This window comes from Pogona vitticeps, chromosome 5 (assembly GCF_051106095.1).
Source record: "Pogona vitticeps strain Pit_001003342236 chromosome 5, PviZW2.1, whole genome shotgun sequence".
In the NCBI taxonomy this organism is placed as follows: domain Eukaryota; kingdom Metazoa; phylum Chordata; class Lepidosauria; order Squamata; family Agamidae; genus Pogona; species Pogona vitticeps.
Window position 1 is genome coordinate 182,296,974 of NC_135787.1, and position 12,274 is coordinate 182,309,247.

Below are 12,274 nucleotides of genomic sequence, written 5' to 3' on the forward strand. Positions count from 1 at the left end.
TAGCCAGGCTTTCTAAGGCCCACTTGACCTCACTCTCCAGGATGTCTGGTTCTAGGTCAGCAACTATATTGTCTGGGTAAGCAACTTAGCGAAATAGAAATCCTTTTTTTGCCAAAAGGGACTAAGCGATTCTCTTAACTGAAAATCACAGATATAAGAGGGAAATCACTTATGTCACCTAGAGCTCCTCCTTATAAAGTGGCTGAAATCCAACGGCGTCTAGGCTAATGACATCACTGGTCAATTTTCAGAAATCAAAAATTTCCAGTCCCCCTCTTCAAAGCTTTTAAAGATTCCTCGGGATCCCTTGGATTGTGGGGCAGCCATTGGGAACCACTGTTGCCAGTAAACTTCTCCCAGTGGTTTTCAGTAATTAAAGACTTCTGCCTGCAGTCTTGCGGACCCCCAATACTTCCCTGGCAATGAAAGGGATCCCAAGGAAACCTCATTACCAGTGGGGATAAGATGTTGGAAATTCTTAATTTGCCAAATGAAGAAGAAGAAGTCATAGCTGATGACATCATCAGCCTTGCCTGATGCGCATTATGCTGCTGGATTTCAGCCAGAGTATAACAGAAGAATGAAGAGTGCTGTGATTACATGGAGGATGGCTTCAACTGGGAATTTATGTTTTTCTTCTGAAACCTACGCCCAAACACACTGTAACCAAGAGAAACCCCATTACTTTGACTCACAACCAAGAAAATCCTACTAATGCCATTTCCTAGAGATAAAAATTGTGGTTGTCTGTCTTCAAGACTTCTTTAGATGGGGCAAGATTGAATCTGGATCTTTTGATAGATCTCTGGATGGTCTGCAGTACATCAGGATGAAACCCAAGACCTTATTAGGTCTGTCAGATTAGCAGCATCCCATGTCGTAAGACTTCAGGGTCAGAGCTTCAGATCCAGAGAATGAATTTCAAAATCTGTGTCTCGGGGTCAAAGCTTTGAATCTGGTAAATTCCCTAAATGCATTGTTCCACAGGAGAAAATTGTGAGTAATCCAGCTCCTTGTGACTAGTTGCTTTGGGGTAGTGAGTAATGTAGTTAAGTTGCATTACTTTTAGTTGCAAGGAGTAACACCCAAGTTACTCTGATTAGCTGCAGTTAGCCACAGCATGCTATACACAGTGAACCCAAACACCATTAAGATGCTGCCTAATATATTTGAGAAAAAAACACAGAGAGAGAGAGAGAGAGAGAGAGAGAGAGAGAGAGGTCAAAAGCCTGTTATGTAGTTATTCCAGGAAAGGGTTGAAACCTGCAGTGGCAAATTGCTGCTAATTTATAGGTAGCTGGTTAGATTCCAGGTTGGGCACCACTGGTGTACAATGAGAAATCTAACTGTGGCTTTTTATTAGTGGCAATTTGCTGCTGCAAGTTGTGCCTTTTCTTTTCTACTGGCATAGCTACACAATGGATTTCTGGCTGTATTTTTATTATATACTGTATGGCAGTCAGATGGACATGTGTGTGTACACACACACACATACACATAAAGGTTCCATTCAAGAGCTGTAAAATGTCTGGCTATTTTCTCCTTGCTGTTTCATAACGTTTCATTATTTTGTTTAATAAGTTCATCTTGAGAATTTTTTCCTTGTTGCCTTATATTATTAAAAGTAATAAGTTTCTCAGGACTGGGGATTCCCCAACAGAAAAACCAATTTGTGTGTGTCCTTCAATAATGACAGGAAAAGATTATTTCCCATTATGCTGCATACTTTCCGTATCACCACCGCAGCTTATCGTTCAGTAAATGTTAGCCTTGTGCCAGCTTCTATTCTTGGAAGAAGTTTAATTTCTACATTAACCTGTTTTTACTAGCCAACGCCTTGCTAGAAAAGCATCTGTAAGGCAGCCAAATAGGTTTGCTAAGGAAACCGTTTAGAAATCTCTTTTCAGAGATAAAATTGTCTGCATTAAATAGAAGTATATGAACTCAGTTTACATCTAATTTCTTTATTATTATGAAGTCCTGAACATCTGCATGAACTACAGGCTTTCAGCTAACAGGATTTTATACAAATCTCTGTCAAATAAGTTCTGTTTGTCAAATAAGTTCTGTTTAAATGAAGAATAAACTAAATGGCTATCGTAAATTAAATGGTTATCATATGGACATTCAAAATCTGAGGGAACATGAAGAACCCAAAGTGTGCAGGTTTGTAGTTTTATACTGCAGTTCCCAGAATTACAAAGACAAGGGCATTTTGGGAGCTTTACTCCTCTAATATTTTCAATTTTTTTTTTGTTCCATCTCCAAACTGCCTGTCTGCATTGACCAGAGCATGCCAGGCCCTCCTATCTTCCACTGCCTCCCAGAGTTAGATCAAATTCATGTTGGTGGCTTCAATGACACTGTTGTTCTCTGTCATCCCATTCTCCTCTTGCCCTCACGCTTTCCCAACATCAGGGTCTTTTCCAGGGAGTCTTCTATTCTCTTGAGATAGCTAAAGTATTGGAGCCTCAGCTTCAGGATCTGTCCTTCCAGTGAGCACTCGGGGTTGATTTGCTTCAGAATGGGTAGGTTTGATCTCCTTGCTGTCCAGGGGACTCTCAAGAGTCAGCACCACAATTCAAAAGCATCAATTCTTTGGCGGTCAGCCTTCATTATGGTCCAGCTCTGACTTCCATACATCGCTCCTGGAAAAACCATAGTTTTGACTTTGCGGACCTTTGTCGGCAAGTGATGTCTCTGCTTTTTAAGATGCTGTCGAGGTTTGTCATCGCTTTCCTCCCAAGAAGCAGGTGTCTTTTAATTTTGTTGCTGCTGTCACCATCTGCAGTGATCATGGAGCCCAAGAAAGTAAAATCTGTCACTGCTTCCATATCTTCCCCTTCTATTTGCCGGGAGGTGATGGGACCAGTGGCCATGAGCTTTGTTTTGTTGATGTTGAGCTTCAGACCATTTTTTGCACTCTCCTATTTCACCCTCATTAAGAGGTTCTTTAATTCCTCCTCACTTTCTGCCGTCAGAGTGGCATCATCTGCATATCGGAGGTTGTTGATATTTCTTCTGGCAATCTTAATTCCAGTTTAGGATTCCTCCAGTCCGGCCTTTTGCATGATGTATTCTACATATAGGTTAAATAAGCCGGGGGACAATATACAGCCTTGTCATACTCCTTTCCCAATTTTCTGGGTCTGAAGGGTCGGACACGACTTAAGGACTAAACAACAACCAACTTCCACCCAAATAGAGTTCCCAAGGAAGCTGACAGGGCAGGTAGATCATGACAAATTTTGATTTCAGCATAAAAACAGATCTAAAAAGACACCATCAAAAAGGAACAGCGACAACCAAATAGATGTCCCCCCGCCTGCTAAACAACACAGCTTCTATGCCAGAGTCCCATTAAGTCTTCTGTTCTTAAACATATTCTGTGGAAAAACATTGTGCCCAAAACAATTCTGCCTGTAATCATTGCTCACCCAGTGCAACTGCCTGTAATTTTGTGGAGATCTCCTTCATTAAACTTCTCCATAATTTTTCCTGCTCTCTCAAATGACATTGGGGTTATTGACATCTAGTTATACCTCCCTATAACTAGAGAGCCAGTGTGGTGTAGTACTGTAGTGGATCAAGTGTTAGGCCAAGACTCAGGACACTTGGCTTTTAGCTCTCTGCACAGTGGTTAAACTGCTCTACTGCAGCCAAAACTGCTCATGACCTGGGTTCAACCCTAGTTAGCCAGCTCAAGGTTCACTCAACCTTCTATCCTTCTGAGATTAGTAAAGTGAGTACCCAGCTTGCTGGATGGGAGCAGGGGCAATGTGTTGCCTGAATAGTTAAATGGTAAACCACCCAGAGAATGCTTTAAGTGTTATGGGGATGTATATGTTGCACATTTTGCTTTATTTTTTAACCAACTTCCTAGCTCTTTTAGATTATTTCCTCTGGAACTTATCTCCTTCTTTTCCTCCTTAAATCAAGGTTGGGTTTAAGCCTGCTGGAGGCATCCGCACGGCCAAAGACGCCCTGACGTGGCTTTCGTTGATGAAAGAAGAACTAAGGGACGAGTGGCTAAAACCGGAACTCTTCCGCCTGGGCGCCAGCACATTGCTGGCAGATATCGAGAGACAGGTTAAGGTTTTACTGATTCTATTTTTAAAGACAAATACTCTCCAATAGATTCTTTTAAAAAAACTTTCCAGTTTTGAACTTCAGTTTCTTTACATGGCTCTTGGAATAACTTTTAATTGCTGATGTTAACCAATTAGTTTTTCTTGGTCTTCTCTTTCCTGGGGAAGGGGGAAACCTGCATAGAAACAATATGTTCATTTTGTGGTATATTAACCATCATGCAGCAATAACTCAGCAGCAGTATGCATGCTGTGTGTTTGCAATGCCACAAAGTTCAGCCTCCACCATCTGTTTTTCCCCCCCTTTATCCTAAGTTCCTCTTCATATTCTGGAGTCTTTTTGCATCTTCCCCCCCCCCTTTTTAAAAAGAATAGATTGATTTTAATGAAAGGGGCTGTATTTCAGTACATCTTTTTTTACTGGGGATGGGCAGTTTCGTAGAATCTGGAGGAAGTTTTTACAAGCAACCCCAAACCCTCAAATTAAAAGTTATCCCCCCCCCCAAAAAAAACAAACCCAAAACAGAGTGTTGTTGAACCTTTTTTTGGTTTCGTTTCACTGAGGTTTATTTTGGATGAGATTACATCCTGTTATACTGTAAATCCATCAATCCTGGGTAAAGAAAATAACATTTTTGCAGCTTTTTGTGTGTGTGTTGGACAACAAAGGGCTGTAGAAACTACCTGGGGGGGATATTTATTTATTTATTTATTTATTTATTCATTCATTCATTCATTCATTCATTCATTCATTCATTCTATTTATACCCCGCTTATCTGGTTATTTCAACCACTCTAAGCAGTCTGTGCCACATTTGCTTTATCTGCTGAAGGTTTAATCCCTAGAGTCTTCAGTTATAAGGATTGGGTAGTATGTATGGGAAAGTACAGAAAGGTACTTTAGCCCAGCCAGGTAGGGGCAGTTTGGTTTTTGAGCTCCATATTATCTTCTCTGGCACCAGGATCTTAGGCACACTTTTATTTTCCTTGCTTCTTTCAAGTGGAAACACCAGTAATTGATCTCAGGACCTTCTGTATTCACAACCTTCCTACCATGTGTTTCTGATCACACATGTGCTTAAACTCCCGAACTTGGGAGAGTTGCTTTTTTTTTGGACCACAAAACCCAGAACATGCCAGCTGGAGGATTCTGGGTTTTGTGATCCAAAAAAGTAACTTTTCCAAGCTTGGATAAACACGGCGCTGCACAACAGAATTGGAAACACCAAGGGCTTGGACAAAGCTGTGGCATGGATGTAGAATCATGCTTTGTGCTAGGTTACCTGGAAAAGAGGGAGACACAGATTGGAGTTGATGGTTCAAGCTTAAGAGTGACAACAGTTCTCCCACAAAGAATATCAGACAAAGAGAGATGGATGGTGGTTCCCAACTTTGGGTCCCCAGACGTTCTTGGACAAAAACTCCCAGGAGCCTTCACCACGAGCTGTGTTGGCCAGGATTTCTGGGATTTGTAGTCAAAGAACATCTGGGGACCCAATGTTGGGAACTACCGGTATATGTATCATATGTAGTATCTATGTTTGGATCTTATTAGCAATGGCAGAGAAAAGGAAAACTGGAAGCCTAGATTAAGATTGTCCAGATGTGAAGGCCACTAAGATCCTGGGGAAATGGTTACAGCTTGGGAAAGTTAGTTCTCAGCTCCCAGCATCCCCCAGCCAGCATGGCTGCTGGTGATACTAGATGTCCATGTGTGGAAGTTCTCATCCATAGAGATGATTCTCCACGTTTTCTGTTTGTTACTGAAATCATTACACGTTCTTCTCTTATATACCCCGGCCTCCATTTCCTTTCCTTCTTTGGCCCTCTCCTTCGTGTCAGTTTGCTAGATATACACCCATTCTCTTGTTCATCAACACCTGATACTTTAGCCATGTCGTGGACCTGAATAATAAGAATAATTGTTGTTGCTGTGCTGGCATGAAGAAACTTATATGTTTGCTCCAAGGCCAATCCCTAATCTCTGTGGGGGGTTTGTATTGCATGTTGCTCTACTCTGTGAGAACAACTTTTTCCACCCCATCCTTCACACTGTGTGAGACAGCTTTCCATTCAGCACTAGTTTCCCCCCAGCCAGGGGAACTCCAGATATGGTAGCATACAATGTAAACCATCCTCAGGATGCATGAATTGGGGATGGTGGGGGGTTGTGGTAGAAGAGTTCCTTTTTTTGAATAGTAACTCCCAGGAATACATGTCTGCAGATTCTGGCCGAGTTCCAGAAAAGTAACTTTTTCAAGCTAGGAGGGGTACTTGGAAGACTGGCCAGTGATGAGACCAGTACAGCTTTAGCTTTGCAAGGAACAGAATTAGTAGATTCTCAGTGATATCAGAAGAGAGAAATATATGTCACTTTTTCAAGAGGAGGGAATGGCCAAAGTCTTCCCATCCAGGTACAGTTAATTGTAATTTCACTGAGGACAGTGGTCGTCTTGCTCCTCATGGGCTCGTGGTTAGAAATCCAAAAGGAGGGAATCACCCATGGGCACATCTTGTCCTCGCCCAACATTCAAAGGTGGAAGCGATACTTCAGTAGAGTGGTTAGAATAGGATGAAGAAGACCTGGGTTCATATCCCGAGTCCAGCTATGAAGCTCCCTGGGTGAGTGTTCTTGAAGGCTTTCATGGCCGGGATCTGATGGTTCTTGTAGGTTTTTGGGCTGTTTGGCCATCTTCTGAAGGTTGTTCTTCCTAAATTTTCGCCAGTCTCTGTGGCCAGCAATTTCAGAGGACAGGAGCTACAACGCTGTCTGTGTTCTAGTGTAGTATGTAGGACTGTTGAGTATTTGTAGCTGTGGGATCAGGTTTTTGTTCTTTTCCGGAGATTGGGTGTTCCCTGTGATCAGGGTGTATATTTTTTCCCTGAGCACAGGAAACACCCAATCTCCTAAAAAGAACAAAAACCTAATCCCACAGTTACAAATACTCAATGACCCCACACACTACACCAGTACACAGACAGAGTTCTAACTCCTGTCCTCTGAAGATGCCGGCCACAGAGACTGGTGAAACGTTAGGAAGAAAAACGTCCAGAACACAGCCAAACAGCCCGAAAAGCCTACAACAACCGCTCCCTGTCACATTCTTTCACAGCCTAACTTACCTCACAAAGTCCATGTATTCCATTCTGCTTGAAGCAGAGAACAGTGTATGGATTCACAGTGTAAGGGTGAAATGATACTATCTTGCGTTTCTCACTCAAAGGAAACAGCTTCAGAAAAATGGGATAAAAGCACTATTTTAATCTATGTGAGTAATTAACTGTCTATAAATGGCATCCGCCTTCTTGTTAACCTGCCCTTAATTTGCTGGCTTTGTTCCACCTGTTTAATTTCTGCTTTTCTTTAATTGCTCTGGTAAACTTTTCCCCCCTCTGCAGATTTACCACCACGTGACAGGCAGATATGCGGCTTACTATGACCTGCCTATGGCTTAGACCGGTGACTAATTCATGATACGAAAAAAAAAAGAAAGCAAGAGGATACACGGGGAAGGCTTAAGGGAACAATGTCCCTGAATCTTTTCCTGCAGCCGAGCCCAAGAAGTGCTTATGAAAGGATTAAAAGGGCTAGTGATTCCATTAACCAGTGCCCTGAATTCTAAAGGTAAACGTGGGAAGCTTTGGAGTGCAAAGATTTGCAAAGTTAATTTTGCTGTGGCTCTTTGACTTCCACATTAATTGAAAAGTGGATATCAGGAAATGATGAGCAAATGATGGTTTTAGCTCCTTTTTTTGGTGCATGTGTGGTTATTTCTGTACCTTGACCAGGAAAAGCATAGAAATAAATTACAACGAAGCACAACAGTCCATTCTTGCATCAAAAGATATGTTGTTACTGGCACTTTTGGGGACCGAAAAAGACACAAGTGCACTCATTGAATTACATATCCGAATTCTGAAATAAAGGCAAGTATTTTAAGGAGCATCTGCAGAGCAGAAAGTCTGGCCAGTTTTGTGACTGGGGGGGGGTTACACTATTTGCACAGTTTTTGCTGCTGCACAAATGGTGATCTCCGTGGAGAACACTTGCTTCTGCTTGCACAGTGATGAAACCTGGCACAAGCAGTGCAGCCCCACATTATCGCACGGGTGGGACTTTCTGCTCAGAAGACCCTCGAGAGGATGCTAGCTGAGAACTGCAACTACAAGGCAAAGTTGTTAAAGCCCACAAACGCCCCTGCTCTTTGCATTCTGCAGTGAAATTTGGAATAAGTCATTTTAGCAGTTGTATGAATGGGTTTCACATCTAGCTTTTGGCTCTGAGCTGCACCTCCGAAGCCGTCTGTCTTGTTCCTTCAGTTGAGATTTGTACTTCTGGGTATGCATTTACAACAGAATATAAATAGCAGAGCAGAGAAGGAGGCCTTCCTCTTCAGACCTCAAAGGCTGAATTGCAAGCTCCGTTTCTTGAACAGTCGTCAAGTCTCTGAAGCAGGTTTTGATCAATTGGATGGGAGACCATTGCTGATCTCCTCTTGCCTTTAAGGAAACACTCATTAGGCCCATTAGAAAGAAACCAAGCTTGGCGGCGGACAACATTGGCAATTATAGGCCCATTGTCAGTGTTTCTTTTCTTAGCAAGGTAGTTGAGAGAGTAGTGGCTGACTAGCTTCAGGCTGTCTTGGATGAAACCGATGCCCTAGATCTGTTTCAGTCAGGCTTCAGGCCGTGCCACGGCACAGAAACAGCATGGGTCGCCCTGCTGGATGACCTGCTTAGGGAGGCCGACAGGGGCAAAATGTCCTTGCTCATCCTCCTTGATATCTCAGCCACCTTTGATACCATCGACCACGGTATCCTCATGGGGAGGTTCTTTGAGTTGGGAATTGGTGGCCTGGCTCTCACTTGGCTCTGGTCCTTCCTGGAGGGCCGTCCCCAAAGAGTTCAGCTTGGGGAGAATGTATCAGTCCCATGGTGCCTCAGTTGTGAGGTCCCACAGGGTTCGATCATCTCCCTGTTTAATATCGGTACGAAGCTGTTGGGGGGGTCATCCAGGGATGTGGAGCTTTGTGTCACCAATATGCTGATGACACTCAGCTCTACATCTCCTTTTTTTCCATCTGCAGTGGATGCCATTCCGTCCCTTGGGCGCTGCCTTGAGGCCATTTTGCAAAGGATGCAGTCAAATGGACTAAGGTTGAACCCGGACTACATGGAGGTCCTGCGGATGTGTGGGTCCGATGTCAGTGGTTTGGGGAACTCATTCTCTTTTGGGGGGCTGACTTTCACCACAAAAAAATTTGGTTCGCAGTCTGGGGGTCCATCTTGACCCGGCGCTTGCCATGGAGACCCAGGTAGCATCCGTGGTTCAGTCCGCCCACTTACATCTTCGGTGGATTTTGATTTCAAGGTGCTAACCATTACATACAAAGCCCTTAATGGTTTAGTCCCTCAATACCTGACAGAGTGCCTTCTTCCACCCAGTTCTACCCGTATCACCCGCTCCAGTCAGGCCGGGCGGCTGGGGGGCCTAATGCCAAGAGAGGTCTGGTGGGAAAAAACAAAAAATCGGACCTTCTTGGCAGTGGCCCCTCGCCTCTGGAACAACTTACCTGTAGAGAAGGCCCTTGCTGAGGGCCTTCAAGACTAACTTGAAGACATGGCTATACTTATCCAAATCTTATCAACTTTGAGAAAATAGTGACATATAATGTGACATATAATGTCACAGCCATTACCTAGCCTATCTCCCATTTTCTTCTTTTTTTCTCTTTCTTCTTTTTCTTCTTTTCTTCCTTTCCTATCTTGGAGTCTGTGATTAATCTGGATTTTACCTTAGGGGGTTTTTTAATTTATTTTTTTAATAACATGAAAACATATTTCCATTGTCATTTGTCATGTTCACTGGGCATACATCAAATTGTTCGTGTCATACCATGTCTCATTTGTCTCTATACCTTATTTCTTTGCTCTAGCCACTCATACATTTTATTCCAGTTTTGATAAAATTCCAATCCTCTTTCCCTTTAATTGTCATTGTCAGTCTACCCCTCTCTGCACAATCTAAAAAAAATTGTACAATTATTTCTTCTAACACAGATTTCTCATTTTTCCAGTATTGAGCCCATACTATCCTCGTCGTAGTCGTTTAGTCGTGTCCGACTCTTCGTGACCCCATGGACCAGAGCACACCAGGCCCTCCTATCATCCACTGCCTCCTGGAGTTGGGTCAAATTCATGTTGGTTGCTTCGCAGACACTGTCCAGCCATCTCATCCTCGGTCGTCCCCTTCTCCTCTTGCCATCACACTTTCCTAACATCAAGGTTTTTTCAAAGAGTCTTCTCTTCTCATGAGATGGCCAAAGTACTGGAGCCTCAGCTTCAGGATCTGTCCTTCCAGTGAGCACTCAGGGTTGATTTCCTTTAGAATTGATAGGTTTGTTCTCCTTGCAGTCCAGGGGACTCTCAAGAGCCTCCTCCAGCACCACAATTCAAAGGCATCAGTTCTTCGGTGGTCTGCTTTCTTTATGGTCCAGCTCTCACTTCTGTACATCACTACAGGAAAAAACATAGCTTTGACTATTCGGACTTTTGTTGGCAAGGTGATGTCTCTGCTTTTTAAGATGTTCTCAAGATTTGTCATCGCTTTCCTCCCAAGAAGCAGGCGTCTTTTAATTTCGTGGCTGCTGTCTCCATCTGCAGTGATCATGGAGCCCAGGAAGATAAAATATGACACTGCCTCCATATCTTCCCCTTCTATTTCCCAGGAGGTGATGGGACCAGTGGCCATGATCTTAGGTTTTTTTGATGTTGAGTTTCAGACCGTTTTTTGCACTCTCCTCTTTCACCCTCATTACAAGGTTCTTTAATTCCTCCTCACTTTCTGCCATCAGAGTGGTATCATCTGCATATCGGAGGTTGTTGATAGTTCTTCCGGCAATCTTAATTCTGGTTTGGGATTCCTCCAGTCCAGCCTTCCGCATGATGTATTCTGCATATAAGTTAAATAAGCTGGGGGACAATATACAGCCTTGTTGTACTCCTTTCCCAATTTTGAACCAATCAGTTGTTCCATATCCAGTTCTAACTGTTGCTTCCGGTCCGACATATAGGTTTCTCAGGAGATAGATAAGGTGGTCAGGCACTCCCATTTCTTTAAGAACTTGCCATAGTTTGCTGTGGTCCACACAGTCAAAGGCTTTTGTTTATCATACTATCCTAGCTGCATCAATATATGTAATATAATATAGCTGTCTTGTTTGTTAATATTCTCTTATTCTCTGGCATAACACCCAATAAAGACAACTCTGCTATGAGTTCTATATTCAGTTTCATAATTTTTTTTTATCCAAGAGTGTATTTTGACCTTTTTTTTTTTTTTTTTTTTTGCTTTTTCACAAGTCTACCATACATGATAATGTGTTCCCTCATGGTTTTTACATTTCCAACACCTATCAGAAACATTTGGGAACATTTTTGCTATTTCTTTTGTTGTTGTTGTTTAGTTGTCAAGTCGTGTCCAACTCTTTGTGACCCCATGGGCCAGAGCATGCCAGGCCCTCCTTCCTGTCTTTCACTGCATCCCTTTGCTATTCTAGTCGGTAGTAAATGCCATCTGTAAAACATTTTGTATAAATTTTATTTATATGTGGTTGCTAAGGTTAATTTACAATTATCGCTCCATAACTTTTGCCACTTTTCTAGCTGAATTGTGTGACCCACGTTTTTAGCCCAATGTATCATTTTTTCCCTTCACTTGTTCATCTTCCATTTTCACTTCTAAGAGGAATTTATAGATATTCTTAATTAGCTTATCTTCAGTAGAGAGTAAAATTTTATCAAATTGTGGCTGTTCCTTGTAGAAACCTTGTGTTCTAGAGTCCTCTTTATATAGTGATTGAATTTGCAATAAAGGTAACCATGTTAGCATCAGTTCTTGGCTTGCTAGTTCTTCCTTGGTTTTGAGATTTGCTTCTGGATTTAACATTTCATTATATGTCACTATTTTCTCAAAGTTGATAAGATTTGGATAAGTGAATGCTTCTATCGGAGAGACCCATCTTGGTATTTTCCTATAGATTTTGGTTTATACTTTTTCCCATATAGTTAGCAAAGTATCTCTTATCAGGTTATTTTGAACGTATTTTTGTGCTTTTTTTAAAAAAAGTTCCATTTCTTTTCTGGCCCTCTCAATGAATTCTTTTTCTTTCAAAATTGCTGCATTT

General features: G+C 42.3%; 1 protein-coding gene across 4 annotated transcripts in view; it reads left to right on the forward strand.

Annotated features, from left to right (window-relative positions):
* Nucleotides 1–8,031, forward strand: part of DERA (deoxyribose-phosphate aldolase) — a 51,691-nt gene extending 43,660 nt beyond the window's left edge. For 2 of the 4 annotated variants that reach the window (XM_072999771.2, XM_072999768.2), the window contains 2 exons: nt 3,940–4,095; nt 7,488–8,031. In XM_072999771.2, coding sequence (XP_072855872.2) covers nt 3,940–4,095; nt 7,488–7,544 — 213 coding nt within the window. In that variant the 3' untranslated portion in view covers nt 7,545–8,031. The remainder of the gene's footprint in view (nt 1–3,939; nt 4,096–7,487) is intronic. The other 2 variants (XM_072999770.2, XM_072999773.2) reach the window with 1 other exon arrangement.
* The last annotated feature ends 4,243 nt before the right edge of the window (nt 8,032–12,274 follow it).